Genomic DNA, 18,745 nt, shown 5'->3' with positions numbered 1-18,745 from the left:
TACATTTTTATCATGACCAGCGTGCCCCAAAAACCTATAGGTTCTATAGACAGCTTAGAACACACTGCTTCTTCCCATTTATTTCAAGTGGTATTGACTTATGCCACGTACACACGTAGCAGACTATCCGGTGGACTTTCCGAACGAGCTACCTGCCCACACACGGTACTTTTGCGGCAGACTAATACGGCGTGCTAAGTCCGCCGTACTTTTGAAATGAAAGGACTCGCCCACACATGCGGAGGAAAGTCCGCTCATTTTGAGCACGTCTCCAGGTAGCCGGGACCAGCGAAGGAGGCATCGCTGGCCCTGTCAACTGGTATGGACTTAAAGGGGAATCCCTACGCCAAAAAATTGGCGTGGGGGTCCCCCCTAGGTCCATATCAGACCCTTATCTGAGCACGCTACCCGGCCGGTCAGGAAAAGGGGTGGGGACGAGCAAGCGCCCCCCCTCCTGAGCCGTACCAGGCCGCGTGCCCTCAACATGGGGGGCGGCCCCCCCACCCCAAAGCACCTTGTCTCCATGTTGATGAGGACAAGGGCCTCTTCCTGTCAACCCTGGCCGTTGGTTGTCGGGGTCTGCGGGTGGGGGGCTTATCGGAATCCGTGAGCCCCCTTTAATAAGGGGGCCCCCGGATCCCAGCCCCCCACCCTATGTGAATGAGTATGGGTGGTACCCCTACCCATTCACCTGTTTAAAAAAGTAAAAAAAAAAAACACAACCCACAAGGGTTAAAATAGTTTATTGCACAGCTCCGGGTGTCTTCTTCCGTCTTCGGGGGTCTTCTCGCCGGACTCCTCCGCTATCTTCTGCTATCTCTCTTTCTAGCGGCGGAGCCCAGCTTTCTTCTTCGCCACCGCCCTCTTCTTCCGACTTTGGGGGTCTTGTCCCCCTCTTCGGGGGTCTTGTCCCCCTCTTCGGTTCTTCTTGCCGGGCCACTGCGCCTTCTTCTAGCTGTTTTGCAAGCGGTGGCCCGGTCTTCTGTCGCCGCTGCCGATGTCGCCGTCTTCTGTTCTTCTCTTCTTCTCTTCTGGAGACGTTGCCTCGTCGCTGTCTCCGGTCACAATGGAAGGGACGCGGCATGCGGCGACTTATATAGGGACATCACCGGATGATGTCCCCGCCCATTATGATGTCACAGTCCCAGAGGATCATTATGAGGTCCCAGTCCTCATCAACATGGGGACAAGGTGCTTTGGGGTGGGGGGGCCGCGTGGCCCCCCCTTCCCCAAGGCACCCCCCATGTTGAGGGCACGCGGCCTGGTACAGCACAGGAGGGGGGGCACTTGCTCGTCCCCACCCCCTTTCCTGGACGGCCAGGTAGAGTGCTCGGATAAGGGTCTGATATGGACCTAGGGGGGACCCTCACGACGATTTTTCGGCATAGGGATTCCCCTTTAAGTCCATACCAGGTGACGGGGCCAGCAACGCTACTTGGAGCCGCGCTCAAAATGAGCGGACTTTTCTCCACACACACGGCCGTACTGTCTGCTGAAATGCAAGTCCGGTGGACAGATTGGAGTGCAAAACTGCTTTCTTAGCCCGCCAGACTTTTGGGTAAAAAAAGTCCGCCGGAGCCCACACACAGGCGGATTGTCCGGCGGACTTGAGTCAGCCGGACTTTTCCATCGGATTGTTTGATCGTGTGTATGAGGCATTAGAATGAATGAGACCTCATGGTGTTGCATTAGGCATTTGCTTGTCAGGGCAGGGTTGTGTATGGTATTTATGTATTACATACAATAAGTTTAACACCTGCATATGGTTTGTACCTGCTAGGGAGAAAACAATTGTTTTGTTTTCTTGAAACATATTAAGTTTTGGTCTGGGTTCTGTCACCCGGAGAAGTTGTAGAGCTTTGGGTGGGATAAAGTCTCCATTGTCCACATCTTACCTGGCAGCCAGACCTCATTATTAATCAGCTGATTGAAGCAAGATAGTCAGAAACATTGCAGACTGTTCTGAAATAGACGGAGGGTCTGAGGGGACCATAAATAGCCAAAAGGCTGAATTGTTGTGTGGTTCAGTGTAATGCAAAAAAATTCTGCATGGGAAAATCCTTGTAAATTACCTTTTGATTATGAATAAAAGTGGGCGGAAACCCCTTAAACTAATAGCTGGTGAGTGAATTAAGCCCTTGCAGCTCTACATTTGAGTTTAAACTATAATGAGGTAAATGCTGTACTTTTTTTGTTTTAACATATTTCCACTTTGATTAATAGCACTCAAAATAACGAGGAAGGTGGAGTGTGGCCAAATAATCCAGTGGAAACAGAAAGGCTTCAGGCAATGATCCTGGCATCAGCAACTGGTTAGTCTCAAAAACGATGTTGCATGTCTAACAAGTACATTTCTTTGTATTTTTATTAGACAAAGACAGGTGCAGGCAATCTAAAGGTGCCAATCCAAATGCCAATTATTGGCAAAGTAAGATGTTTTATTCCCTATTTTTTACTGCTCAACATGTCTCCAGGTTTTTACAGATTTTGCTGCAAGATCATAGACTAAGCAATCCCTACCTACTAGTTTGCTCAAAAACAGAATTTTTCATGGCAACGTCTTCAAAAACAGTCTTATTTTTGTGGCAGATTTGTCTGAGACAACTTTGATTTCATCTCCTTGTGCTCAATCAAAATCATTTTATATCTGTGATTATTTTTCATCTTTAACAAAAAAATTAAACTGAAAGTTTACTTGCTCTATCAAATTTCCATGTGTATGGATAGCTAAAAGCTATCTGAAAATAGCAGTAGAATAGAACCAGTGTGTTTATTAGTTATTGATTTGTATGATTTATACAGCAAGCTCACTATCTACTCTTTATTTCCAAACATCCCATACAGTAGAGATCGAGTGAGTAGCCAAGATTGTCAAAGCCTTTGCCACTGCTGCTTACAGTACATGATGATTTCTCAGCTCAATGGTAGCTTTTCCTCCACACCATTTCTATCACACCCCTTGACAATTTAGTCACTGCCCTCTCTCTTCAACAGTCCATGGTAATCTCTTCTGTGCCTCCATTTTTTCTCTTGCCCTTGTCCTTGAATAGCTTATAGTACATCTCATATCTCATTCCACTGTCTATGGCCATCTACTTTCAACATTACCTTACTGTCTTTGGTACTCAATCTGCTCAATCTGCTCACCCTATACCTTCTTTTTTTCTTCCCAGTTAGATACTGCTCTGACCTCTCTATCTTTCCTAATGTTCCATGGTCAGCTACTGCTTCTAACTCCCCCCATCCACCCCCTTCTTCTTTCATAATCCATGATCAATACCATTCTTCCAGTGATCTATAATCTTTGCATCCTATACTTCTCAGGATCACAGTCAATTTACACTCCCCTATCAGCAGTTCTATTATGATGTCTCACTTGACCAAATAATACATCTGTCTAAATACTGTTTAATACACTAGCAATGCATCTCGGTTTGTAATGATACACGTACACTCAGAGGCCAAAGACCATTAGGTTTGAAGCTGGCCTTGAGTACTATCAAGGGCCAGATCTTGGCCTTGTCAGTGTTTTTTCAACGGCCTCTTGCTTCCCACTCTCTGGTGCGTAGCTTTATTCAGAGGGTAACACGAATTAATCTCCCTATCAAGGCACCTCTAAATTCTTGGGATTTAAATTTGGTCTTATTGGCTTTTCAGAATCAGCCTTTTGAACCTTTAGGGGAAATTCCCTTGGTTCTTTTGACAAGAAAGTTAATCTTTTTGATTGCCATTTCTTCTGCTAGAAGAGTAACGGAACTAGCGGCTCTGTCTTGTAAAGAGCCATATTTGACCATGCATAAGGATAAGGTGGTTTTGCGTCATCATTCTGAATTCCTACCAAAAGTGGTTACAGGTTTTAATTTAAACCAGGATATTATTCTTCCTTCTTTCTTCCCAGAGCCTCAATCTAGGGAAGAGAAGGCACTACATTCTCTTGATGTAGTAAGAGTGATCAGAGTCTATTTAAAGGCAACCGCTCAGGTTCGCAAAACAGATGTTTTGTTTATTCTGCCAGAAAGTCCAAAAAGGAGACAGGCAGCATCAAAATCTACTATTTCCAAATGGATTTGTCAAGTGATTGTTCAAGCTTATGGTTTAAGAAAGGAAATTCCTCCTTTTCATGTTAAAGCATAATCAACCAGGGCGGTTAGTGCCTCTTGGGCGGTGCATCATCAGGCCTCTATGGCTCAGATCTGTAAGGCAGCAACTTGGTTTTCAGTTCATACATTTACCAGATTTTATCAAATCAAAGTTAAAGGTCATGAGGATATTGCCTTTGGGTGCAGTGTACTGCAGACTGCAGACTGTAGTCTGTAGTCCTCTAGCCTCTTTTTGCCCTACTTTTTTTGTTGTGTCTCCCTCCCTTCAGTTGCCATTGCTATGGGACATCCCACATAGTTACATAGTTACATAGTTAGTCAGGTTGAAAAAAGACACAAGTCCATCCAGTTCAACCTTAAAAACAAATAAATAAAATAAAAAATAATCGTACAATCCAATATACCCAATTTTATGCCCACAATTGATCCAGAGGAAGGCGAAATAAACCCCAGCAGAGCATGCTCCAATTTGCTACAGCAGGGGAAAAAAATTCCTTCCTGATCCCCCAAGAGGCAATCGGATTTTCCCTGGATCAACTTTACCTATGTTAGTACCCAGTTATATTATGTACATTCAGGAAAGTATCCAGGCCTTTCTTAAAGCAATCTACTGAGCTGGCCAGAACCACCTCTGGCGGGAGTCTATTCCACATTTTCACAGCTCTAACTGTGAAGAAACCTTTCCATACTTGAAGATGAAATCTCTTTTCCTCTAGATGTAAAGAGTGTCCCCGTGTCCTCTGGGTTGACCGTACAGAGAATAACTCAACACCAAGTTCACTATATGGACCCCTAATATATTTGAACATGTTGATCATATCCCCCCTTATTCACCTCTTCTCAAGAGTGAATAAGTTTAGTTCCTCTAATCTCTCCTCATAGCTGAGCTCCTCCATGCCTCTTATCAGTTTGGTTGCCCTTCTCTGCACTTTCTCCAGTTCCCCGATATCCTTTTTGAGAACTGGTGCCCAAAACTGAACTGCATATTCCAGGTGAGGTCTTACTAATGATTTGTACAGGGGCAAAATTATATCTCTCTCTCTGGAGTCCATACCTCTCTTAATACAAGAAAGTACTTTGCTCGCTTTGGAAACAGCAGCTTGGCATTGCATGTTGTTATTGAGATTATTATCTACCAAAACCCCCAGATCCTTCTCCACTATGGATTCCCCCAGTTGTACTCCCCCTAGCATGTATGATGCATGCGTATTCTTAGCCCCCAAGTGCATAACTTTACATTTATCAGCATTAAACCTCATCTGCCACATAGTCGCCCAATTAGACAGAGCATTGAGGTCGGCTTGTAAATTGGAGACATCCTGTAAGGACGTTATTCCACTGCATAACTTGGTGTCATCTGCAAAGACAGAAATGTTACTTTTGTAACTACTATGTCTCTGTGTCCCCTGATGTATGAAAAGAAAACAGGATTTTTAAAGCAGCTTACTTGTAAAATCCTTTTCTTTGATGTACATCAGGGGACACAGAGGTCCCTCCTTTCTTGGTATACACTACAAAATTGAGGTACACCCAGTAATGGAAGGGGCTATATAGGGAGTGGACTTCTGGTCTTAGGGTGTGCCAGTGTCCATCACCTATTGATGGCCTATTGGTAACCCACATCTTAACTACTATGGCTCTGTGTCCCCTGATGTACATCAAAGAAAAGGATTTTACAGGTAAGCTGTTTTAACAATCCTGTTTTTTGAACAGTTTGAACACTTTGGACAAAAGTATGTAATGTACCATAGTTTACAGTATAGTGTAGGGCACTAAACTGAAAGCACAGAGTACAGGGGTGTGTAATGCATAGAGTCCAATGGAAGAAAGTATGTAATGCAGAAGGCAGCAGTGAAGGGGTCAGGAGTGTATAACAAAGGTGTAGGGAGTACAAAAAAATCTCCCCACCACACACTCACCCCACTAAGCACACATTTAGTCTGCAAGTCAAAATTTTTCCCAAACAAAAATGTGCCCCCCGATCTCTCCTCCTAGTACAAGTCTTTGCCTCCTCCCAATCCCCCCTCCCAGCACAAATCCTTTCCCAAATCTCCTCACCCAATCTCTCCTCCCAGTTCATATCTCATCCAAATAGAAACCCTAGAAGGGGAAACAAATCAGGGTAAATAGGAATTTTTCGATACCCAGAAGTATTAAACGGTATATAACAACATGCAATATATATATATATATATATATATATATATATATATAAATACAAAGTTTTATTGAAACAGCACTAAAAATGACCCCTATGACTGAGGGGACAATATATGACATAAAACAATTGAATTCAAGGTATAAAAAGCTGAAATTGTATACACTACAAAATTGTAACTAGGACACAGATGTGATAATGATCTCAAATGCATCACAGGCATGGCCCTGATACATTTTGACTATTCAAATCGTCGGGGGGGGGGGGGGGGGGTGTCATCCGCTAACAAGCCAAAAATGTTACATTTCTTGGATGCACTACTCTTTTAATACTTTTTAAAAACATTTGAAATGTGCTGAGTAGTGTAGATCACAGTTGCCACAGGGTAGCTCAAAAATGCATGAAAATCAATTTTTTAATTAAATGTATACTTTTTATACATATCTAATTCTCCCTCTGATCTTACAGAAGCTGCTGAAAGCACCAACATTGGAGGAGGAACAGGGACTATGGGTCTTGGTGCCTGCTATGGGCCTCAATTCACTCTACAGCATGTACCTGACTATAGACAAAACATATATATTCCAGGGACTGCCACGCTTAATGCTGCTGTGAAACAAGAAACAAGAACTCCTGCCCCCTCAGGAGGGAACAAGAAAAAAACAGCCAAAAAGGAGAAAAAATAACATTTCCATAGCTGTGTGCAACTTACACCAAGCGAACGTATTACTCTAAGCACTTAATCCCAACCAAATCATATTGAATGTTACAAAGAAAGGCAAAAAAATGAAAGTGAATGTTCATGGTTTATGATGAAAAATTGGTTTTGATAGTAGAACTTTTCATGAACCATAAAGGATTTTTTCATAAGTGCTATCATAATTTATATTAGCCAGTGATTTGTTATACTGTTTTTATTTTTCCCACCTGTAACAAAATGACCTCCCCCTCAAAGAAAAAAAAAGAAAAAGAAAAAATATATAATTTTTTACAAAATTACCCAGGTCAGCCAACAAAAAAAAAACTGAAGTCGACTGACTCTAAAACCTTTGCACTGTAATTTTAAACTCTGTATTTGATTTGTAAATGTTTTAACATGTGGGATTGTTGATTACCTTAGTGTAAGGTTCTTAATAGATTGTAGCATACATAGTTTCTGAAAAATTGCTCTTTTGTGTTAGATTTTAAAGAAGCTACATACAATGATCAGTATCAAAGAGCACATTCTATTTGCCAAGTAAATTTTACCTTTGGAATTTCCCCAGCCCTTATTGTTCAGTAGTACATAACCACTTGATGTAGAAGTTTTAGATAATGTATACACTGTGGTATTATTGTACTTACATCTCAAGACAATGGCTATCACTGTTAATGCTGAGATGAAATATTAAGACGTTTTCAAAAATTGTAAGATTCTGGTAGGCTTTTGCCTGAAGCATATTTAAGAGCTGGTCACAAATTTTGATATGCTTGATCCATTAAATTTACCAGCAACTACAGTGTCCGAGGACCTACCTAAACAATCATTTCAATTTCAGTGGACAAAAACACAGATGTTTGTAAATTTTGTTGATCTGGCACATTCAATTTTGACCTGCTTTAGGGTTCTTGCACATGGTTGTGGTATACAGGCATATGCATGCATAAAATAATGAACAGATTTTTTTCTTTTATTGATCTACACACAGCACAAGTTTACATGCCTGAGTGTACATGCCCATTAAAAACAATGGACTGCATTTAGATCATTAAAAAAAAACATGAATGCCTAAAAAAATGGCTTTTGGCATCTATGTGCAAGAGCCATTTACACAGTTGTTTCATATCTATCTATAAAAGGTAATAATTTTCCACACTGTAAGAAAAACAAACGAACAGAGATGTTTCAATAGACGGCGTGGGTTAGGGAAATCGAGTGGTGTGTGCCTGTACTCCAGTTTTGTACATTTGAATGTGTAATAAATAGTACATGAATGTCAAGAAACAACTAATATGGACCTGGGGCCTTTCGGCAAGCTGCTTTTAGGATCAAACATATTACGCAAAATTTAGCTGAAGCTAGAAGTTGGACATTGAAAGAGTTACTGGCATGTAACATGATTAGTTATCAATATAAAATAAAATGTTATTATCAATATATAACGAGATATGGTGAAACTATAAGATGTGTAAGCGCTACAAAAGTTCTGTGGCTTGATAATGAAATATGTTGATTGGCATCTGTACCTAATATCAAGCCTAGTTTGTACTATAACTCACAAATTTCACATCAAAACTTACTTATAACAGGAGGGCTGCAAAATTATGAAAAAAAATAATAATTTGTTTAATCAAATGTAAAGAATGTATGTTGTGATTGTAATCATGTATAAGCGACTGTGTAGCAAAAAATATAGTACTACTTAATGTGATCTTAATTTTTATTCTGATAGTAAATAAAACACATAAAGGTAAAAACCTCACTTTAAGTGCTCCTGTTATCTGCTGAGTGGTAGCAGACATTTTGTAGGCTGTTGTAAATCAAAATTCATAAACACCTAGCTAAATGACTGATATAAGGGAGGAAGGCGAATTAGCACACTGGTCACGCTAGACTAGTGGTCATCAACCCTGTTCTCAGGGCCCACTAACAGACCAGGTTTGCAAGATAACTGAAAAACATCACAGGTAAAATAATTTGCTGCTCAGTGATTGCAGTATTCTAGTCTGAATCTCCCCAAGGTAATACATTAAACCTGGCCTGTGGCCCCTGAGGACAGGGATTATGACCACTGCACTAGACAAAAGATAAACTCACTGTGTTCAGGTGAGAAAACTATCATCTTATTCAATCTTAACGTAAACTGATATTTTAGCTTTGTGGTTAGCATGCAAAAATAAAAAATGGATGATCATTCGTCTGATAATCTCATCCTGTGTACTAGGTTTAACTCTGGCTCCTTATTTCTCAGAATTTCAGTGCAGACACATTGGTTATCAGCATGTGGTTTTCCTTCTACAACTCCATTGTAGAAGCAGTATTGGAAATTAGCACTCTAGTTTCCAGAACACTGAGTGTCTCACTGCTAGAGTCTTTCTCTTCCTATTGGATTCTACTTAAAGAAAAACAAATCCATCAGGAAGACTATGTTCCTCTTATAATGATATTAGCAGGTAGATGGACCCAGGAAAACATATATTGTATATTTTATATTGCTGGAATCAGGAAGCCTACAGTGATTCAATTAGCCATTCCACAGTTAAAATAGCAATTTTGGGTTCAACGCTTTAGTAACACAGATAGGAAATCATCAACCCAAAAAATGTATTAAATTTTTTAAATGTAGGAACATGCAACACAAAAACTTTTTAGTATAACACGTTAAAATAGAATTTGGTGATAGTTTTCCTTTAAACATTTGTAGAAAAATGTAGTGGCTGTTGGTGCCTCTTTCTACCTGCAGTGACTGGTTGAGGTTCATGGTAGTTTGACACAGGTGTATAGAAAACTGCATGCATACAAACCATTCAGTATTCACAGGTGCATTGGAATAAGGTCCATATTTGCATGTCTTAACCAAGCATGGGATCAATTTAACTTTCAGCACAAACCTACAGAAACAAGAACAGTTACTACAATAATTAGAATTAGTAATTATTGTCTATACAATCATAGCAGCTGTTCTTTACAAACATTACCGGCTGTAAATTGTTGGCAGTATAAATTATACTTTATCTTTAATAATGTATCTTCAATGGCAGTATAAAGTAATACTTCAATCATTTCCAACAGCTCTTATTGCTGGAGGGTGAATAAGTGACCTTTCCACCATGGATTTTGTAATAGAGAAGATGTGAATGAAGGCATCATGATATGGTCTATAGCAGGGGTAGGACACCTCGGCACTCCAGCTGTGGTGAAGCTACAAATCCCATCATGCCTCTGCCTGTAGGAGTCATGCCTGTCATTGTCAGGGTCTTGCAATGTCTCATGGGACTTGTAGTTTCAAAACAGCTGGAGGGCCGAAGTTGCCTACCCCTGGTCTATAGCGTAACAAGAACAGATCTCCTTGTTAACCAGTTCATGGCAGGACTAAAGATTGATGGTTGGTCAAGACTTCATCCAGCTTCGTGGTTCTACAAAGAAATCATAAAGCAGTGGTGGGTATTACTTAATATAGCCAAAGTTGGAAGTACCTTATATGGGGAAAATGTTTCATACAATGTTCATGACATGTGAGAATGTTGTTTTCAATTATTAGGAACCAGGGACATCATTGAGCAATAAGACATAATCTAATGGACATTTCAGGCTTTTAAAAATAGGTGACTGTGTCTACAGTACACTTAATTTGAATTTTTTTTTTCTGTAAGCTTTAAACAAAAACCTAGATTGTGGCACAAAAAAATAAATCACGGTGAGCACCATAAGATAATAATGTCACCCATTTGTCTTGGATTCCTTGGAGCGATCTTATAATCCTTTTCAACTCCATCACAAAGCCCAAGGTGGATTGAGAAACCACATTAATATTAGTATGAAAAACAGCTAGAATAGAGCTATGGAATTTACTGTATTAAATTGGTGATCTCTGATAACAATTTATGATCACTTTGAGCTACCAATGCAGCATTAAAGTCCCTATTGTTTTTCCTTGCATTTGGCAGAACCATGTATAAAATTCCCACTTTTAGCTGTTGCGAGTCTAGAGAGCTTTAGGATTCACTACGTTTTCAAGTAAATGTCCTGTCATGGTCATGGGTCAGGCTCAGAGACCAGTAGCTATATTGGTAGATAGGGTCTCACCAACCAGCTGGATAAATGAACAAGCAGGTCACCCTGGCTGATGCAGCAGGTTCACCCGAGGTGCAGTATCTGAGTACTAACCAGTGTTCACCAGAGCTCCTGATGGTGGAGATGGGTTTTTCTGTGAGCTAGTACAAGGTTGTGGTCCTCAGAATCACCACACCAGTAGATGAGCAAGCTGGGGTCCAGTAGCAGATATAGCAGGTAGAGATCACGCAATAGCGTTAATAAACAAGCCAAAGGTCGGTAACAAGTGGTTGCAGGGGTCAAGCAAAAGCATAGTCAAGGAAGAAGCCAAAGGTTGCTAACGAGTGGTAGCGAAGATATGGGTGGCAGTAAGAGTGAATAGAGGGAGATAGCTGTTGGAGAAAGCACAATAATCCAGCAAACTGGAAGTACAGAGACATGGCTTAAATCAGCACCTTAATGGAAGGAGCAAAGATTTCAAGGTTCATGAGAAACAAGACATAATGTAAGGTTGTCCAAGCAATCAACTTAGGTGGCTCAACAAGAAGTTTTTTGTGCCAGACACAGCAGAGGTCCTGGTTCAGTTCTAGGCCCTGACATACCCTTTCTGCCCTGACTCTCAGTCCTGGTTCTCCAAAATGTGAGAGAGGGGCACTATTCATAGGAAGGTTTTAGATTCAGAATGAATGCTACACTGATAACTAAGGCAAGTAGATAATCAGCTGAATACTTAGATCCCTAGGTACCTTTAGACACATGTGAATGCACTCTACCAAAGATTACATGTGAGTGATAAGGCCTGCCTGCGTCCAGGGAAGATCACTCACATTAGATCTCAGCATGAGAGCTTACATGTGAGTAGGAGGAATTAGCTGTGATAGCCAGAAGCCTAACATTGCCTACTTGCAGCTAATAGTGGGAAACCCCCGCTGCCATTCTCACACGTAATCACTGACAGGGTGTTTGCAGGTGTGTATGCACCCTTAGACTTTAGCAGACACTTATTTAATTGGCTTATTTTGGCAAGTTGAATACTGTTCCATAATAAGACTAGCAACTGTGCTTGTGTTGAAAATGGCCACTTGTAGCCTCAACAGAAATCTATCAGAAACAACACAGAAAAGACATCATAGCCAGTAAGATGTTTTTCATTTTTATGCCATATTTATTTATTACAGGTATTTATATAGTGCCAACACTATATGAAGTGCTTTACATAATATACATCACAGTTACACATCAGTTAAGTCAATTACAATGTAAGGTTGCCATTTTACATGCATACATACAGTAAACTAGAGACAATTTAGACAAGAGCTAGTTGATCTACCATTATATCTTTGGAGTTTGGGAGGAAACCAGAATATCCAAAGGAAACCCACACAAGCACAGGGGGAACATGCAAACAGTGTCCTGAGCAGGATTCAACCAGTGGACCCTAGGGCTGCAAGGCAGAAGTGCAAACCACTATGTTACTGTACTGCCCATATGTATATGCATTTATATCACACAATAATTTCCATAAATGTGTTACAGTAAAATCAGTCTCTGTGATGTCCCTGGTATCCAGATAATTTTTTGCATTCTGATAAATGGCTGCAATTTGGAAGAGGTTTAAAAAGCATCACAGTGCTATTCAACGCTATTCCTTTATTTAGTGAATGTTATAATCACATTCAATCACATTTTTCTAATATGCATATAATTTAATTTTAATAACAGTTCTGTATAATAAGGCTAAAGCACATATTTCGTGTGGGCAGTCCCACAACAGTTTTTTGTAAATCTCCTTCTGTGTGCAGAACAAAGGGGGCTATTTACTAAAAGAAAATCCACTTTGCACCGCAAGTGCACTTGGAAGTAAAGTCGCTGTAGATCCGAGGGGTACATGCAAGGAAAATAAAAAATAGCATTTTAGCTTGCACGTGATTGGATGATAAAATCAGCAGAGCTTCCACTCATTTCAGATCTACCCTTTAGATTTAGAGTGACTGCACTTCCAAGTGCACTTTCAGTGTAAAGTGGCTTTTCCTTTCGTAAATAACCCCCAATGAGTATACGCTCATCGTGAATACTGCTCCACTTATCACAGATACTTGATAATCTGGTGCCTATCAAGGTTCATGTTGACAAAAAAACTACATTTTCTGTTGAGTTTAGGTCTGTTCTTATCTGTTCACATATTGTTTGCATAATAATGTTTTGTAAACCTTTTTTGCTTGGCTATAATCTGTTTATTTTACAGCTATAAAATAAAAATGATCAAACTCTTAAACAATGCCAAAGTTTTCTGAAACACTATAATGTAGGAAATATTTTATTACGTTTCTTTATGAACGTTGGAAGAAAAGAAGTGTGTTGGCCATGGGAAATGAGATTTACTGAATTCTGCATTTATGTATCTGAAAAGTTTTGGCCCATGGTTAAACACTTAAAGGCCCTTCTTCTGTTGGTCAATGCTGCAACGGGGTACACACCAGGGGAATTTAAATAAAGGATCTATTATTAGATCAAACTTGGATCTTCGTCTTTACCCATTGTATAATATGAAATCTAAATGAAACAGTGAGGATTTCTAGAATCATTGAGGAGTTTTGTGACCACTGAAATATGAAATTCTTAAGTGATGACTATAAAACCTGCTATGCGCAATGGAGGGTACATTATTCCCTAGATTTTGCTAGTATCTAATCTCCAGCTGAGTACTGCAGTGGTTACATTGTTACTCAACACATACCAGAATCTATATCTATTATCATCACCAGTGCATTATATAACTGACACTAAACTAGTTTAAAGTGCCTATCTTCATTGTGCCAGCATACATAAAGGAATTCGAAAAAAGATAATGAATGCAGATAATCATTTGTGGTATTTTTAAGGCATTTTTATCTTGGAGAACTTGGTATTGTTAAAGGTATCAGTGAAGTTCACAAACAATCCTACAGCAACTACAGGTACCTATTGACATTAGCTGTCCCGTACCCACTGGGACCTGATGTGATCTACTTTGTGACTTGGGCCACTAGGGAAATGCAGTGACTGAGCGGTTTATATTTTCTTCCTTTACTCCAATGAAATGGGAAGAATCAGTTGCCACTTTTACAGAGATTTTCCATCAGTGTGTGTTAAGATTGAGTCTTGTACCTGAAAGTACTTGTTATCAGCATCTAGAAGCTAATAGATCATCACCAGCTCATCCAAACTTAAAGCGGAACTAAACCCATTGATATCTCATAATAGTTAAAAGAGAAGTATGTTTTTTTTTTTTTTCTAATCATACTTACCTCGGTAGATGGAGCATCAGACCGCTACTGCAGCTGTCCCCCGGTGTCTCTGTACTGAGATCCGAGCCACCGAACACCACCGATGGCTTGGTTCTCACTCCATCCCGAGCAAAGCGATGCTGACTGTCAATCAGCATCGTTCCTGGTCTGCTTCTCCACGCTTATTGGAGCACTGAGCTGTGGAGGGGTGGGGAGAGGCCATCTCAGCGGCTCGCTATGACAGCCATCAACCAAGACAGCTGGTGGATCCAGACTTGGGAAGTTGGGATGACGCAATGCCTCGACTCATGGCAGTGACATCAGCAGAGCATGGACTTCAGACTGCTCTCCGCTGAAAATGGGTCACAGGATTGCAAAACGAATTGCTCTCCTGTGACCCAGAGGAGAAGCCCAGGCTAAAAAGCTCAGGCTGGACTTCTCCTTTAAGCTGGCCATAGATGTTTTTTTTTTTCATCCAGCCAGTGGGCTGAAAAAAAAAAGAATAAATTCCTATATCCACACAAGCTAGGTGGAGGGAGGAATCCCACCCATGGAAAGAAACATTGTATTCTGACAGTGGGAGTCACCATTGTCAGACTACATGTACCAGCGGCTTTAGCCCCTGATCAACAAATGTTTTCCAGCTTGTTTGGTAATTGACTTCTGTAGAATTGGGACAGCCACACATGGATTGGAATTCAATTTCAATCCATCTATAGCCAGCTTATGAAGGTTAAGTTTTTTCAAGGCAAATTCAAGGCTTATTCAAGGTATGACATGGTTGCTAATTGTCACAGTTGCTTGTGCTTTTAACCGAGCTGACAAGCCATCAAACCACCAGTGTCATAACTGATCTCATGTGCAACAGCATGGTAACTGCAAATCAGACAGAGGCTAAGATGCCAGCTTTATTGCCTGTAAAGAATAGGAGGGTTTAGTTCAGCTTTAACAGGTGATCTCTGAATTCATAGAATGATAGTTCGTAGTTCTTTTGGTACTGAAAACTATTAAAAAAACACTATATGCAAAACATTACCTTCCTGACTTACACTAATTTACATTACACTAAAAATCAATTGTCCCAACCTAAAATGAAAACCCTACAAACTACTGCCACTATTCTTAAAGCAGAGTTTCACTTGGTCCTACGTTTATTAAAAGTCAGCAGCTAAAAAAGTGTAGCTGCTGACTTTTAATAAACACACACTCACCTGTCCTATGGTCCAGCGATGAGGGCCTCGCTCCTCTCCCCTGCCGCACCAGCATTACTGCTGTGGGCATCCGACTGTGACAGCTTGTGGCTTCACAGCTGGGTGCGCACTGCACATGCACGAGTTGCACTGCGCATCGTGAATGGCCATGCAATCTTCTTGGACCTGTGACGTTTCCTATAAGATTGCAGGGAAAGAGGGGCCGCCTAGGGGGAGAGGAAGAGTCACCTAAGCAGCCCGGAGCAGAAGTGGGAGCTGGGTACCTGTCAAAATCAGGTATCCGCTCCCCCCCCCAAAAAAAAATGGCATGCCAAAGGTGGCATGTTAGGTGGAAGTAGAAGTACTTAAAGCGGAAGTTCCAGTTTTGGGTGGAACTCTACTTTAACTTTAACATCAATCCTTAAAGCTGGCCATAGACGGACCGAAATTCCACTGGATCAACAGAAACCAGACAATTTTCGATGCTTTTATGGGCAGGCTGGTTGTACTGAAGCCAAATCACTGCAGTTATAGCTGCCAGCTATTTTTATTCTTATTTTATTCTGCCAATGAAGAAGGCTCCCCACACTCCCCACCAGGAGAACACAATAGTGCTGCAGGAGGGATTCCCCCATCTGACTATGTTGATAGACCATTCCAATTGTCTTTCCTTCAACCCATGGTTGAAGGTTGAAGGAAAGATTGAAAATTGCTTAATTAATGGCCTAGCCTTTAACCTAATCCTTAAAATTAATATTCAATACTAAACCTAATCCTGACTTTTAACCTTATCTTTAAATATATAACAATTAAACCCTAAAACCTGACCTATCACGTAATATGACAAACTCATTAACTCAAATTATTAACCTTAATCCACTTAGTCTTATTGAATCCCTGCCTAATACGAATTAACTCCTGGAAAGCCATACTTACTTTTATTAGGCAATGAAGCTATAGGTACTGAAAGTTACCCATCCTGCACTATGACCTCAGTGCCAAAAGTACCGGTCTACTGAAATGAGCCTATACTATTCAAAGACATACTAACTGCTTCCCTCTCCTGTAATTATCCAATATCTATGGGTACCTTATAAGTATGCATGGCTATGAGAGTGTTGGGTTACAAAAAATAAAATAAAAAAATCTTTTACTGAATGGATAGTTTTTTGATTGTTCTAATGTTTATTGGTACCTTAAGATGTTGATTTTTCAGATTGCTCTGCTCAGGACTGCAAGTATCCCAGCCTTTATTAGATTGGTATCAATGTAAGCCTAGTGCGTTTCTGTATGTTTCAATGTAAAACAAAAGTAGACAACCTTGTACTTAGTTATCCATAAGATAGTTTGAATTTACTGAAGGTAAATGAGCTTTCCATTTTTTTAAGCAATGCTTGTCTTGTGAAGCCTAGACCATCCTGTACTGGTGACGTAGTCTATTATGCTAATAACCTGTATATACCAGTAAACTGACCTTTCTTTTAAATCCTCCTGTGTGGCTTGTGATGTGATGTCCATTATACCAATGCGCCAGTATGTCCAGTGTATTGCATAGTCCATTCTACTCTTAATCATATTATATATACTCTGATCCATTTATACCATTGTTGTTGACTACATGCAAGTTTTATACTCTAAAATTTATATTGCTTTTTTTTCTCTCTGGGAAAAATAAAATGTTTTCTTCAAAAGAAATGTGTTTTATTCATTGTGTTGTTTCTTTTGTAGCAAGGTCCCTGGGCCCAAGAGGCCTAATGGTGACCCAAGGGTTAGGGAAAGCGGACATCCTTCTTTATAGAGTGGGTAACCAGGCATGGTGGGTGTAATACAAGAAGAAATGATGGGCGCCAGTCACTTTTGAATGCGAACAAAAGATTTATTGTCTAACAAAACTGTGGGAGAGGGGATTAGGGCCAGGAGACCCTTGAGTAGATGCAATGATAATTGGCAGACCCTGAGACTTCTATAGGTAGACAGCTGTACAGTGGAAGGCCTCCAACCGGATAACACTTCTGTATAGGTAGGACCTCTGTCTCCTATGGCAACTAATCTTGTAACAGTCACTAAAGGTAGTTGCACTTAATTCTTGGTAACATATAAGTAAGTCCTTTACTTATCTCACAGTATCTCACTGTAGATCTTCACTCGCTGAGCTCCCAGTCTCTCACTAGACTTCCTGTTCTTAGTCGTCACTGGATCCCCTAAGCTCTTACACAGCTATCCCACTGTATACTCCTCAAGATTCACCCCACTATCCTGCTGGATCCCTGGATTGGCACTTGCTGATGCTTTCCCACTTGATCAATGTTCTCGGTTGGTGAGAAGACTGCTCTGGTACTTGCTTCAGCTTACTCACAGTGGTCTCCGGTAGTAAGATGGATGGTCCCCCCCTCCGACTACAACTGGTTCAGTGTTGCCAACCTACCAGATTGAAATTTACTGACATGACACCCAAAATTTACTGGCACAGCCAAGTTTTTACTGGCATTTCCAAAAGTTACACAATTACAGTTTTAAGTGCAAATTTCAGCATTTGGGCTACAAATAAGTATAATATGCAGTTAGCAATGTGCTTTTCTGGCCTTGCTAAGCCCTTGTCAATCTAATGTCACCAGCCACAGTGCCACCTAGTGAGAGAAAAGAAAAGGTGCAGCAATTTTCAAATTTAGGGAGAAGTCAATTGATCTCTAACAATTAACCAGGATAATTACTCCTGGCAAACTAAATGTATTAGCAATCCTGTGTAAACACCAGGGTGAGGGGTGCTACACTTTAAAAGAAGTTATGAGTGATAGGAAAAATGGAGAAGAGAACATCACCCAAATCCACTGAAGACTGAGTATCCTAGCAATTTTAGAGTTTTGAAAGGAATGGCTAGCAGTATGACCTATTGATTACTATCACATGATTGCACAATACTTTAATAACATGCTTTGCTACAAGATGCTTCTGCATGCTAAGACCATAGTTTTATGTGTGTACTTAAGCATACACCCACATGAAATCTGTGTTTGCCTGCACAGGATGCACAGATGTTCCATGCATCAGCACGCAGGCAGTCCTATTCATGTCAATTGGGCTACAGCAGCTGCTTCCAACTTGACGTCCGTGTAGGCGTGGGTGCGAGTTTCCAAACACAGACAGTGTGAGTACGGGGATACGCACCCACACAGATGTCAAATTGGGAGCATTGTGTGTGTCTGTGCAGCCATTGGGGGTTATTTACGAAAGGCAACTCCACTTTGCACTACAAGTGCACTTGGAAGTGTAGTCACTGT

The 18,745-nt window shown here is 40.6% G+C and overlaps 1 protein-coding gene across 2 annotated transcripts in view; it reads left to right on the top strand.

The window, feature by feature from the left end:
* The window catches only part of LOC143964447 (protocadherin gamma-C5-like), a 140,538-nt gene extending 123,376 nt beyond the window's left edge, over window positions 1-17,162 (top strand). For both annotated transcript variants that reach the window (XM_077474171.1, XM_077474172.1), the window contains exons 3-4: window positions 2,224-2,312; window positions 6,727-17,162. In XM_077474171.1, coding sequence (XP_077330297.1) covers window positions 2,224-2,312; window positions 6,727-6,944 — 307 coding nt within the window. In that variant the 3' untranslated portion in view covers window positions 6,945-17,162. The remainder of the gene's footprint in view (window positions 1-2,223; window positions 2,313-6,726) is intronic.
* Window positions 17,163-18,745: the final 1,583 nt, after the last annotated feature.

Source organism: Lithobates pipiens, unplaced genomic scaffold (genome assembly GCF_037356315.1).
Source record: "Lithobates pipiens isolate NorthernLeopardFrog02 unplaced genomic scaffold, aLitPip1_a1.2 Scaffold_8, whole genome shotgun sequence".
In the NCBI taxonomy this organism is placed as follows: domain Eukaryota; kingdom Metazoa; phylum Chordata; class Amphibia; order Anura; family Ranidae; genus Lithobates; species Lithobates pipiens.
Note: the sequence above shows the minus strand (reverse complement) of the source record. Positions and strands in the feature narration are given on the sequence as shown.